At 45.9% G+C, this 14,278-nt stretch overlaps 1 protein-coding gene across 3 annotated transcripts in view; it reads right to left on the reverse strand.

Moving 5' to 3' along the window:
• LOC119187532 (ras-specific guanine nucleotide-releasing factor RalGPS1) overlaps positions 1-14,278 on the reverse strand; it is a 99,357-nt gene that overhangs the window by 71,370 nt on the left and 13,709 nt on the right. For all 3 annotated transcript variants that reach the window (XM_037435670.2, XM_037435671.2, XM_037435669.2), the window contains exons 6-7: positions 5,047-5,223; positions 2,519-2,682 (exon numbers count right to left, since the gene is read on the reverse strand). In XM_037435670.2, the coding sequence (XP_037291567.1) occupies positions 2,519-2,682; positions 5,047-5,223 (341 nt within the window). The remainder of the gene's footprint in view (positions 1-2,518; positions 2,683-5,046; positions 5,224-14,278) is intronic.

Here is a 14,278-nt window from a genome sequence, read left to right on the forward strand (position 1 = left end):
ATAAGTGCTGTAGCAGCCATAACTCGGCATCTCGAGTCCACTTCTACCTTGCACAAAGACAACTAGTGAATATTGCATGGCGAAAACCTCTAATCAGGAGAAGAGAACGGCGCAATGGCAAGAAAACCCTACGAACTGGCAGAACTGATGTTTTGCCAGGCATCAGATCGCAGCTGAAACGAGGCACAACCGTGAAGTAAACAAGCTAAGCTGACTGAGCTACGCAGGCGGCCCGGCGCAAAGTTGCCCGCCAGGCGGAGGCTCGACCCTGAAGGTGACGTCGCCTCCCCACGTGTTCATCTCTCCCGTGCTCCGCCCTTGCACGCGCGCGTGCTGGGGAGGAAGGCATTTCCTTGGTCAAAGTTTACTCGCTTATAGCGCCACTGTTTAATCACTCCTTGTGAAAAAAACTTCTGCAGACATGTTGTAAGAGGTCTCAGATACTTAATTCGTGAAATCAGAACCTCATCCGTGTCACTTTAATGCGACAATGGCACCAGACTCTAGTGTTTCATTAGCTGGAAATGTGCTCTGCACTCCTCTCAAATACCGTACGGTGCTACCACTACCACGCTGACAACGGTCTTTTTGCGGGTAAAATAGCCAGCAACTGATAGTTCATTCTTCACGATGTAGCAACTGAATTTTATGCTGGCATGCTGATCACAATTGAAAGCTCTTCACCTTCACCAGCTTCCACCATGTTTCAGTTTTGTGACAATGCATGCACATTGCATCAAGTTAAATACCATAAAAACCGCAATATAGATCGAATTTTCTTAGAAAAAAAACGCAATGAGAAGTTGAGCCTTGTCTTATATACAGGTCATTGACAGAAAAAAAATGTGGAAGTCTCGCAACAATGGGCAACTGAAGCTGAAAGCCTCTATTGTCATCGTGAGCATCAGAAGCAGCACCGTTGGGAAAGGCTAGGCAAGGCTTACAATGTTCTAGCAACAGCATTTTGCCTCGGTTATCTGCTGTGACTCTGCTGTTTTCTTTTTTCTATTTCCTTCAGAAATGAGTAGTACTACGACGGCAGTTTACGAAAAAGGTTATCGAGTATGCCGAAATGCACAGCAACCTGGCAGCACAACGAGAATTCAGTGCATTGGAGAAAAACGTTCGATACTGGAGGAGCCAAAAGCAGTGAATCACATCCTGCAGCAACAACAACAACAAAAAAACATTGTTTCGTGGACAGACTGCAGTGCACTCCAAACTGGAAACGCTACTTACCAAATTCGTTCAGGAGATGTATGCAAAGTCGCTACCCGTAACAGCGGAGTGCATCAGCGTGAAAGCTCTCGAGATAGCGCGTGAATCGGGGCTCACAAGGGTGCAATTCAAGGAATTGCTATTGTAGGTGCGCTGATTTATGAAGCGGAAGGGCTTTGTGCTGAGGCGGCGTACTTCCGTCTTTCCGGAAATACTGCATCAGTGATGCAGTGGATGGAATCAAGGACGATGTACTCTGAGACGTTACTAGAGAAAAACAGATGTCGCACTCAAGTTCAGACGAGTCCGAGTGACAGCTCTTTGTGGCCTTCTGGCGTTTAACTACACAAGATAAGTGTCCAAATACAACGAAATGTGACCACAGTGCAGCTGGTTGTGTTGCGTATTTAGCAAGGTTAACGGTGCACCGCGATACTTTGCGATTTTAAAATTTTCTTTTTTGGAGATTCAAAGTTTGGGGAGTCCTATATTCCGGTCTGACTTATCTTCCAGTTTTCTTGGTATAAACTGTTGAGTGTATGATCCACATGTGTACGAAACAGTGGTTATCAACTGTGGAAGATAAATAGCGTTGTCTCATTTCAGTTGTCTGCGAAAGCCATTTTCTCTCCTTTATGATGCATATTTGCGGCACTTTGCACTAGTCGCGCTCCGAGTATCGTCTGAATGAACCAGGTTATGACTAAGTATGACTGAATTAATGAGAATTTTATGCCATTTTACAATGCATATGCTGGCTGCAACTAAGCAACTTGTCTGATTTATCCGATTTCCCAAATTAGCAAGCATTCACTATATACTTTTAGACATACTTAGATTTAGTCTTCATTTAACAAGTAATATTTATAAAATGATATTGAATAGATGGTTAATAGAACCTGCAAGAATGATTGCATTTCACAACGTATGCAAGAACCTTTGGGTAGCTCAGATCCTTTCCGATAAATATTGCATATGCTAATACAAGTGCTATCTACTCGTATAGCCCTTAAACTGCTATATACTGAGGATGATTAAAACTTATGAAAAGACTCTGAGGGCTATAGTGCAAGTTTTCATTAAAAAAGTAACGTTTTAATCAACATTCAACAGTGAAATTTGAAGCAAGAATGCTAAGGCAATGTTACTTGTGGATTTTTATCAGCCAAGCTTATGCAAATAAATTTATGCAACATAATTATTTACACTAGCATAGCCAGAAAACTTGTAAACTCGCACACATCATTCTGCTTGCCCTAGATGATGATTGCACAGCAGCTGTTTACACAAAAATGCATACCGGTAAGAATCTTCCTGAAAAAACTTCTGTAATTCCTCAAGATAGAAGGGCTGCACAAGTTGCGTCTGGAGGCTCGCATTTGGGTTCAGAGCAAAGCGCTGGCAGGAAGTCTGTAGAGCATCCAAGCAGCCCAGAAGAGAGACATTTGTTGCTCCACGATCACCCTGAAATCAGGAATATGTATGAGCAATATACTACACCATGCACAAGAAAGTCTGGGCCTGGGAATTCTTGGCTCCCACATAGCCATAGCACTGAGTAACTATATATTTTGAGCATGCCTTTTTTTATTTTTTACAGTCACAACTGAAGAAATGGGGTGACATTCTGAAGCCCTGTGCCATAGCTCTTCATAGTGCAGTGAAACACAGATAACTGATCTCACAAATTCAAGCCTAGCTAAGGCGAAAACCCCAAATTCCTCACCAGGCACCAGGCCATGAAAAATATGAAATGCAGTACAGAAGCTGCATGACATCCAAGTGTAACCTTACAAAAAACGGGGTATACGAGCTACTATCGTACCCAGGTATTCTTCACAGCACTCAAGTGTTCTACCAGAGAGCTCCACTAGAACTTGAAACTGCTTTAGAAAAAGACCTTGTACAGGTATGTTGGGCGACGATGCACAACTCCAGACGTAGCAAAGTAAAACCTGATTAGTTCAAAACTCAGTTATTTCAATATCCCACTTAATTAAGAAGAATAGTATATCCTTCATTTTGCCATGTAAATTTCAGTGAATAACTAGACCCAGCCCAGTTAATTGAAAAATGTTTTTCTGAATTAAAATGTCTCCATACGGAAACCAAGGCATTAAAAAAATTAACTCTGTTATGATGTGTGGAGGGATATTATGTCACACAAAAAATGTTGAATTAAAAAAAATAGTCAACCCTACTTTTGACTGTACTTATCTGAACACATCCAGATTCTGGTTGGGGGTCACTCATTATTCTTGTATGCACTCAAAAACTTGTAATAACAAAATCACATATGCCATGAAAATACCTTGTTATATCCGAAAATTCGTTATAAGTTATTATTAGTAACACTGTATTTATGGCAAAGCTAGTGGTTGCTTACTTCGTTATAACCAATAGGTTTTTATTTGAATTCACTACATCGAAATTTGAGTGTATATGATTCAATAAATGGTGGTTCTCTCAGCCAAGCTGAATGTAAAAAAAAAAAAGAAACTTTCCTATTTGGCTAGCTTCAAAAGCTTCAAAAGTAAATAGCTCTGGAATGCTTTTAAATCACCTTGAAAAAGTACTAAGCAAAAGTCTGATTTATCCGCAAAGTTTTTGAATGCTTTAGGCCCCCCCTAAGTTACCATGTATAAGGCATCGTGCAAAAATAAAATTAATCATCAGATCGTTTTTAAATGACTTTCTAGTACATTTTTATCGCTGTTGAAGTTAATTTGAAAATGTAAATATAAAAGCTGTGGTAAGAAAATGTGTTCCATTTAATTACCACAGCTGTTGAACATCCAAAGCAAGGCATTCAAAAGAGACAGATTTGAAACTTTTTTATCTTCATCATGAATACACCCAGAAAATTTATTAGTTAGTAGAATCAGGTTATTTAAGGATCACTATCACATGCATTTACAATCAGACCTACACATTGGTTGGACAAGGTTGCTAATAGTCAAGCCCAACCCAGTTCGATTTCAAATATATCGAATTATCCTCAACTATATTTGAAGGAGATGATGCTTTAAAGTCCATGCATAGCAAAATTTACGGCTACACTGGACAAAAATAGATGAAACACTCCATACATAAAACATTGGGCAGTGCAAATGCCTCAAGAAATTGGCTTTTCCTTATAAGAAGCTAGTCTTTTCTTATAAAAGGGGGGCAAGTGGTGTGATTAGGGTGTTCAGACGGTGTCACATAGAGCAAGCAGAAAGTACTGCTTGCTACCACGTGCTTTTCATCGTAAGATGTTTTGTGCGGTTGCCGTTCTTTTCTCCATGATTCTTCACTCCCTTTGTTAACCTGATGGCTGCTGTAAAATGGAAGAACTTTCTATTCACTACAAAGCTAGCAATAACACTGCCAAACGTGGAAAAAAGAATCCTGATCTAGCTACTGCGTACAGCATCCAGAGAAGCATGCTAAGCACAGCATTGAAGAACAAGGCTGACATCAGGGTGAAGGTGGACTATAGGCTTCCAGCTCTCAACAAGTACACAGAGCTGCGTATAAAGATGTTAAGTGCTGTTTACATCGATACTGTATTTTCTCGAGCACAATAGGACCCTCAATGTAATCTGCGCTCCTAACTACCCACCACTGAAACATTAAAGCTAGTGAAAAAAAAGGCACATTCTTTGCATTAGTATTGTGAAACAGTGCCATGAATCGAACTAGTACACTGAAATTCCTACCGAAATTCACACCTGAAATATCGTAAATTCTTTCAAATTTACATTGAATTATACAGTGTATCGGACTCATTCTTTTTTTTCAAGTGGTATGCGTGCAAGCTTGAATGTAGTGTAAAGTAACAGCCACCTGGGAAGCACAAAGTTCCATATGAAGCAAGTCTCGCAAGTAGGGCCCCAGATGCGGCACAAAGGGACTGCCACGGGACAAAGCACTCCGCAGCCGACTTCGCTGGGCACCAAAGTTATCCTCTTCCGAAAAAAGGGAAGCGAGGCGCTGCAGCAGCTGGCGTTCACGACGGCCCACCTACATAATGAGAGCAGGCGTCACATGTATTACCAGGAGCCAGCCACGCAATAAACAGAGTTCAAAAATACTACAAAATCAACACACTAAAATTAGTACAACTGCAGCTAAACCTACATATTATAGCGAATTCAGTAAAATTGACACTTTTTCATATAGACAGTGAACGCAGATTTTCAGGATTTCCTCAAAACTGAGAAATCATCTCAAAAAATGAATTCATACTTTTTTTAACTTCGCTCGAGTGATTAAAGCCAAAGTCACATCCAAAATAATACTGAAGGCATGCAGTACACTTATCAGAGATTATGGTGCTCACACAGGCTCTCGTGAAAACGTTTAATACCTGCTGAAAGCGCACTCAGCCAGGTACAGTCGAATCTCATTATTTCGAACATGCTTAATTTGAACTTCCGATTAATTCGAACTCACGATTAGGTCCCGTCAAAGCTATGTATATTCCAATGGGCGAAAACGCCTGGTAATTCGAACGCCCAAGCACTTCCGATGGTTAATTCGAATAAAGCGCGCTCCGAAAATGCTCTCAGCACCCCACCCAATCCCGCGGTGGCATTTGCGACACCTCAACACTGCACGCGAAAGAAATGAAAAGGAAAAAGGCTGCGGTGGAATGTTTGCTCTCTCTCAAATGCCGATCTGCCCGCGTCACGGTTTTCCTTTTTCTGTCCCTGCCGCGCCCGAAGAGAGAGAGAGAAAAAAAAAAAGAAAGCTGTGGCTGGGTTGTTGAAGGAAAGGAAAAAGGCACTATATTCTACAGCCCTTGCCCTTTGCGGGAGCATGGCTCTGCACCTTGAGGGGGGGGGGGGGGGGTTCTCTCAAGAGCCGGTGGCCGGCTTCCCCCTTTTCCCTCCCTGCCACGTAATCCTTCTCCTTCAATAACGCGCGCCAATAAAGCAAAAAAAAAAGCTGCCGTAGAGTGTTCGTTATCTCTCAAATGCCGATCTGCTTCTCTCTGCATGGAGATGCCTCTCCTTTCTCATCATGTGCTGGCCATGCTGCGGCTGCGTAGCGGAGAGCGGGAGACTCCAGGAGGCTCCGCTACGCAGTCGTTGTTGTCGTCGTCTTTAGAAAGTGTCGGCGCTGGACATTTCCGCGCGCAACTTCTCTTGCCAGGAGAATGCTGAAGCCGAAGAAGAATAAATGCTTTGCAAGCTGCGTGCGAAATCGATTGACTCGCTGCAAGGCAAACGTGTGCAGACGCGCACCACTGATTACTTCAATTACCGTAATTACTCGAATCTAACGCGCACCTTTTTTCCGGTTAAGCGAGTTCATAAATCGCATGCGCGTTAGAATCGAGTACGAACAAAAAAATTACGGTCAATCTATTGCCATCGGCAAATCCAAAATGGCCGCCCCCTACGTGCGTCGGCATGGCGCGTCGACCATTCCTGCCTATGTGTTTCCCATGTGCGGGACTTCGTACGTGTGCTGAGTAGTTCGTCATCTAGTAGTGCATTAGCATCGACGGCGTGGAAGGGCCGACTCTAAAAACTCGAGTGCACCACGATGCCGATTTTAAAAGAAAAGTCATCGCGTGTGCAGAAACGGACGGAAATCGGGCCGCATCTCGGTCGTTCGGAGTTCCCGAAACATGCGTGCGGGACCGGCGGAAACAAAAGCAGAAGATTGTCGACAGCAAAGCTTCACGCAAAGGCTTCAGTAGACCACAGCAAGGTCGGTTTCCGCAAATTAAAGAGCTGCTCGGCGAGTATGTGCTTGAGCAGCGAGTGGCACAGCGGCCCGTGACGACAGAACTGCTCCAAGTACGGGCTATGCAATTAGTCTTAGAAAAAGGTCTAATGCGGAGCCAGTTTAAAGCGAGCAGGTGCTGGACAACTAACTTTATGAAGAGGAAAGGCTTTTTCCTCCGAAGGGGAACATGCATATGCGAAAAGTTTTGCGAAGGAGTACGATGAAAAGCTTCACAGTTTTCAGAGGTTCGTCCTAAACTTGCGGCGCAACAACGGCTACCTGCTTGGGCAAATCGGGAATGCCGATCAGATGCCTCTTTACTTCGACATGCCTGGCACCACAACCGTCGAGAAGAAGGGGGCAAAGCAAGTTCGTGTGCTGACATCGGTCCACGGTAAAACTACAGTGACGGCAATGCTCTGTTACACGTCAGATGGGCACAAGTTTCGCCCGTACCTCATATTTAAATGGAAGACGCTCTTGAAAGGAGTCGTTTTTTCGAGTGGTGTGATCGTGCGGGCCAGCGAGAAAAATGGGTGCGCGTTGCAATCGATGTCTTACGTTTTTTGTTTTTTTTTTCGCGGTGGAAATCGGGTGCGCGTTACAATCGAGGGCGCGGTAGAATCGAGTAAATACGGTAATAACGGATGTCCTGTGATTTGTGAATAAATGCAAGTCTTCTGAAGTTCCCCCTTGTGTGTTAGCTCAATGCACATGCGTCTTTGCATGGAGAGCCCTCGGTTTATTTCACTTTCATTAATTCGAACTTCTTTTAATTCGAACTAATTTTTGGGCGCCTTCAAGTTCGAATTATCGAGATTCGACTGTACTAAGCAGCATTATGAGCACTGCAGATACCCCCAAAGTGCAGAAAAAAAATAATAGCCACGGAGTGAACGATGATGAGAGGGGCGAAGCGTCTGTTTGTGTGTCCATCCATCCGTGCGTCTAGACGGACGGATAGTCAGTCCGAGGCACGGATAAACGGAAACAAGGACGCACAGACGGGTGCACGTACGGAAGCACGGATGGATAGACAGACAAACAGGCAAAAAGATGGATAGACGGACAAAAGCATGGGTGGATGGACAGACCGACGGACGGAAGGACGAACATACAGAAGCACGGACGGATAACAGATTGGCAAACAAACAGACAGTTGGACACACGAACGAATGGACGCTTTGCCCCATTCATCCTCATTCACTCCGTGGATATGCTGTGAAAACCACTAACGCCATCTTGTTATATTATTCCCAAGGACACATTCACACAACGCCATCTATTGAGGAAGTCATAATCTAGAAGTGGCTGGCTACATACTACACACAGAGGAGGGATCGAACATCGGCCTAAGGAGCTTCGCCCCTAAAATTCTGACCCTCTTCGAAACAATGGCATAGAACACGATGGCTGTGACGGTAGAGCGGACAACTCATCCGGCTTGCCCCAGTGTGTGTGTGCGTGTAAACAGTGTGATGCTGTATTAAAAACTCTCCTGCGTCATCAAAATGCAGCATTTGTTGCTTTTCATATACGGCAGAGATTTTTATACAAAACCACACCATTGACCACAGCATTTCCTGGGAAACCATTGAAACCATTTGCGACCAAACCATCAAAACGCAGCATTTGCCGCGTTTCAATAGTTTCAAACCTTCAAATAGAGAATTTCCTAATAGAATACAAATGATAGGGTACAAACTGTTCAATTTGTATCCCAAATTTCGAATACAGCCATGTTAATTCTGTCGCGAGCGCTGGCGGACCACCAAGGGAGAGGATGAAGTAAGAACAAGTGCAAAAAAAGAAATGGGGTCCTCCGAGTATTAGCAGGGTCCCAATGGCTTCATATGACTACCTTGACAGATTCGAGTACTTCTAAGGTTGCTCCATGCCATTTTCCCACATTTTGGTGCCAAAACCCTGGATTGACCAACCGACGGCTACGAGTGGCCTGGAAGACATGGAGAAGATCAAGGCGAAGCAGACATCGCCGAGCCCTGAACAGCCGGATCATCAATGAGGCAAGTGTCGTACTTTGCAATGACTTCGTGACGCAGGAACAGCTTGTTTCTATATACGAGAGGCTAAAGACTAATAACGATGAGCTGAACAAGATCGTTGAATTGGAAAGTCTAATCTGAGACGAGGATTTCGAAGCCGAGTGCAATACAATTCAATTCTAAAATACGAGGACCACGTGACGCGTATCCTGTCCGAGCTCCTAACCAGGCAGAAACGCACTCCAAGCGCACAAGCAGAAAACGGATCAGAGACGGCTACCCATACGGGCGCTACCCCACCTGACATGGCAATAGCCAAGCTACCGAAGCTCACAATTGTGCCTTTTTCTGGGGATGTGTATAAATGGACGGAGTTCTGGGAGCAATTAGCCCAGCTTGTCCATAACAATGCCACCCTGACAACGATGGAGAAATTCCATTATTTGCAGTAGTTTTTGAAAGGAGACGCTGCTTCAGTGGTAGCTGGTCTTCGAACGACGGAAGCATGTTACAAGGACGCTGTAGACATGCTACAGAAGCAAGATGCGCCAAGACAAGACGCGCCAAGAACAGGAATATTTTGCAAGATTGCGTCATCTGCCTCCTGTTCATACATCTCCCACAACTCTGTGACCAAGCGCTCATCAACATCTGAGGGCTGGAGTCACTGGGTGTACAACGGGTTTTATTTTCATCGATGCTTTGCGATATCATACTTAGAGCATTGCCCCGAGACATCGTGGTCCTATATCACTGTACCTGTGCTACACAAGGGGCTACAAACCATGCTGCTGATCCTTTGGGGCTTGACGGTCTCCTGACCTTCCTTTTAATCGAACTGGAGAGTTTGGAAAAAAGCGTTTACAAAGAGAGCAGATGGGACAGCGGGCCTCAACATGTGGCGACCCATCCAGCCCGTAGTCGCCATTGGAAGCAGCCTACGTCATCTGTTCTCCACATTCTTGGAGTGTCGGACGACAGTTTTAGCGGTTCAGAACAAGCTTTTGTTATAGCCGGGGTAGAGTAGGCCTAGGGGGAACTTCTCATTGCTAGCGTCGGCGGTGTGGTTTGTTGAGAAGCGAGGAGACTGATTTTGTGACGTGTTTGAACTTGTCGGCAGGTTGAGTTTCTATTTTTTTTGCTCGCAAGTGGTTGTTTTGTTTGATTGTTTTTTTTAAGAACGTTGTTGAATTAGGACGAGAGCCATGCGGTCCACATCCTGGAGTGAGCAAGGCCTAGAGCACATGGTTTGTAGGCCAGGCCCGAAGCGAGTGAGTACGGAAGCCTCGTGGGTGGTCCGATTTTCTGTAAATAGCTTCTTCCATCTCTTTGGGCTCAGGGAGCAGGGCGTCGTTGCTGTCTTGTATTGCGGCTTGACGCCGGAACGTCGTGACACCGCCCGGGGCGGTGGACGCCGATCGCTCGGTAAGCTGCTGTGTGCGGCGAGCGATAGGGCCACCTCACAGAGTAGATGTTACCTTGCGGCTGCCTCTTCTGTGCCTAGGCTGGATGCTGGGTGGATGCCGGTTGTTGTCGAGCGACTCATTAGGCCTAAGGCTCTGCGCAGCCGCCTGTCGCACGTGGCACAACTAGGTGGATCGTGGCGTTGAGGTGTTGCGCTCTGCTTCCCTCACTTTTTTTTTATCTTGCAAAGCAGGAGTTAGGAAGAGTGATTTTGTTTTATTTTGATGGGTATCTCGGCCGCCGCCGATATCTTAGCTAGCAGTACTGACCATCGTACCACGTGGCCGAAAAGCCTGAAGCTCCCTTCCCTAGGACCTGCTCGATTGTTTCTTTCGAGTTATTTTTGTTGTTGATGTATTCAGCGGGAGGGATCTCATCCACGGCCGGCTGTCTTCTGCACATCGTCAGCATCGCTGGCCAGGAGTGCGGTCGTGGGGTCGGGCGATGGAGATGCCTAGGACCTGCGCAACTGCCTGCAGTCCGGCGCCCTCGTGAGTGCTGGTCGCAACTGGAAGCCACGTCGGCGCTAGCGACGGTTCGTCGCGCCGACAGCAACGTTGCTGTTGCGGGGCCGATACTTAGATGAAGTCGAGCCGGACAGTGCAGCAGTGTCGACCGGCGGCAGTGTCGTGGTGCAAGGACATTATAGACATGTGATGTCATTTTTTTTTTGTTAAAGCTTGTGTAGCTGATCTCTTTGTTTTCGGGATATGGTTTGATTTAAGGTTGAGAGAAGGTGGGGGTGCTGACACCCCCTGTAAAGTTGTTTGCGCCGCGTGGCACATGTGTCTCGCACTGAAGCTGTATTTCGGGGGTGACAACCGCCGGACGATAGATGGCGTTGTGTTCGCGTTGAGTACCATTGTTGGTAGAGTGGTAGCGCCGGCGGTGACCCTTGGCGAATGGCAGGCCTTGGTGGCGGGCGAGAGTTGAGCGAGGCTCTTCTGCGCGTGGTGGTTGCCGTGAGCGGTTGTCTCTCGCGGTGGGTCTGCCGTGGACGGCATCACGGGCCGCCTGCGGTAAATCCACGTGATGAGTGAAGCGTTGGCGACGCCGCCTTTTGTGTGCTCTCACGTTGTGTGTTAGTCGTTTTATTGTGTAACAATGTCCTAGCGTGTTAATTACAGTTGATGTATCATTCGGCGGACGATATTGTCGTCTAAATTAGTTAAATAAATGTATGTATATTGTTTGGTATGGTACCGACCGTGTCTACTGTGTCCGTTCACTCCAAGAGAGTGGCGTGGCGTGCACTCGCCTCGTCAAAGACCCCCACAACATGAAATCGACTTGCGATTTTGAGCATTGCGAGATGTGTGTGTTCTGTTCATTTAAGAAGCACTCCACAAACGTGTCCTACCAACATGTTCCTGACGCAGAAGAAGGAAGTGCTGTCGGGTTATAAACGGTGCTTCCGATGTACCACGAAAGGCCACAGGGCATGCGACTGTAAGCAGAGAATCTCACGCTCGAAGTGAAAAGTCCACCATGCCTCCAGTATGTGTGACCCAGATAGGGCTCCTCCGGACTTTCACCAAGCTTCGCGGATGGACCGTGCAAGTGCGACAGTTTCCTCATCACTAGGGAGAAGACGTTGAAACAGCGATGCATCCAATGCTTGTCATCTTCCTCCAAACATTCAGAGCCTGGGCGGTAAGCGACCACAACTAACAACTACTGCTACGTGTTTTCGTCAGTGGTAGTCAGTGTACCCCAGTCACCGAGGAATTATGACATTTCGGCTTAAAGTGTGTTAGATCCATAAACATGGCTCTCAACACCTTCGTAAGTGCTCAAACCAAGCTGCTCAAAACCACCGAGTAGTGGAGCTTCGCTTACGAAGTCAGTTTTCTGACATAAAGGTTGTGCTCAGTGCCATTGAGATTTTGCACATCTGCCAAGACATCGAGGAAACAAGAATGGAAATGTCATTTGTCACTTCTTTTAATAAATAGGAAAGAGACATAGCCAATGGGCTGGCACATGCGTGATCACGCAAAGTGGAATCAGTGTGCTGATCGGCTCTGATCAAATGTGGTGAGTCCTGACCGGTGAAGTCCTACGGTGCGATGACAATGATTCACAGATTACCATGAACTCCAAGCATGGCTGGACTTTTCAAGGACGCACCACCTTTTTGACACCACAATGTGCACTAGTGAGAATGATGATTTGCGCCTTGAAAACTCATGTAGTGGAGTCGGATGAGTTTTTACGGATGTTCTGGAAACTGGAGCACATTGGCATATTTGACACAGGTGACAGACCTAATGAAGCCAGCAAGGTGATGCAACATTTTGAAAGCAACATCACATACTGCGATTTTAAAAGCAACATCACATGCTGCGATGGAAGATAAGGTGGCATTACCTTGGAAAGACAGATTTGAGCTTTCGGACAACAAGCAAGTTGCTGTGACAAGGCACGTAAGCTACTCACACATCTAGCAAGGCAGAAGGGATTATTAGAGACATAGGACGACACCATATGCATATACGTACAAGCGAGACATGCCGAAATTGTTGACATCATTCATCCGGAGCCGAACAAGTTGTAGTACATGCTACACAAGGAAGTCATCAGAGAGCAGGCGTTGACTATTAAAGTTCGGGTGGCTTTCGACGCATCTTCTCATGACAAGGGATGCAAGTTCCTCAATGAGTGCCTTGAAAAGAGAGACAACCTCTACCAAGACCTTGGGAAGATACTTCTGCCTTTCAGGACACATTCCATAGCGTTAATCTCTGACGTGGAGAAGGCATTTCTACAGGTATCTATACCTGAACAAGACAGACGCCTTTCACTTTTCGTGGTTCGCCGAAGGCGACTTAATAGGTACTCAGCTCCAAGAATGGAGAATGATGCGTGTACCCTTTGGAGCTACATGCAGACCATTCCTGCTGACGACAACCATCCTTTACCATTTGAGGAGAACGCAAGGTGCCAAAGCAAACACAGCAAACAGATTAGCAGAGTCCTTACGTTGATGACCTGGTCACGGGTGCTGACACGGAAGACAAAGCTGAAGAATTTCGTCGCGAGGCGCAAGAAATCATGAAATCAGTGGGAATGGTCCTACGCAAGTGGACCACAAACTCTACGAATCTGATGGTTGCCCTAGAATGGAAGAAAGAATCAGCAAGTAAAGAACTGGTGGTCCTTCATGAGCAACCTGTTAATGTCCTTGGCGTTGCCTGGAATCCCGCAAAAGACGAGTTCAGCTTCTCTGTCAACAGACTGTTAAATTTTATGAAAGGAAAACTTGACACTAAACAGTCCGTCTTGCAGGCAATGTCGAGAATATTTGACCCACTCAGAATCGTTTGGCCGTACACTATTGCCACACGGATACTATTCCAAAAACTGTGGACACGTGGAATAACCTGATGACCTGCGACATGAATGGCAAAGCCTAGTCCGGCAGAATCCACAACTGCAGGAAATATCGATTCCTCGCTATCTCGGCAGAGGGAGCAAGTTGCCAAGTGAAATTCGACTGCACGTCTTCTGCGATGTGAGCCCAGCAGCATACACAGACATAATCTACGTCGTCACTGCTATGGCAGAACGACCCATCGCGATGATCTCAAAGGCATGGGTGGCTCCCTAGCTAACTAACTTTATGAAGAGGAAAGACTTTTCCCTCCGAAGGCGAACGGGCATATGCCAAAAGTTGCCGGAGGAGTTCGAAGAAAAGCTTCACAGTTTTCAGAGGTTCGTCCTTAACTTGCGGCACAACAATGGCTACCTGCTTGGGCAAATCGGGAATGCCGATCAGATGCCTCTTTACTTCAACATGCCTGGCACCACAACTGCCGAGAAGAAGGGGGCAAAGCAAGTTCGTGTGCTGACATCGGGCCACGAAAAAA

This window comes from Rhipicephalus microplus, chromosome X (genome assembly GCF_043290135.1).
Source record: "Rhipicephalus microplus isolate Deutch F79 chromosome X, USDA_Rmic, whole genome shotgun sequence".
Classification (NCBI taxonomy): Eukaryota; Metazoa; Arthropoda; class Arachnida; order Ixodida; family Ixodidae; genus Rhipicephalus; species Rhipicephalus microplus.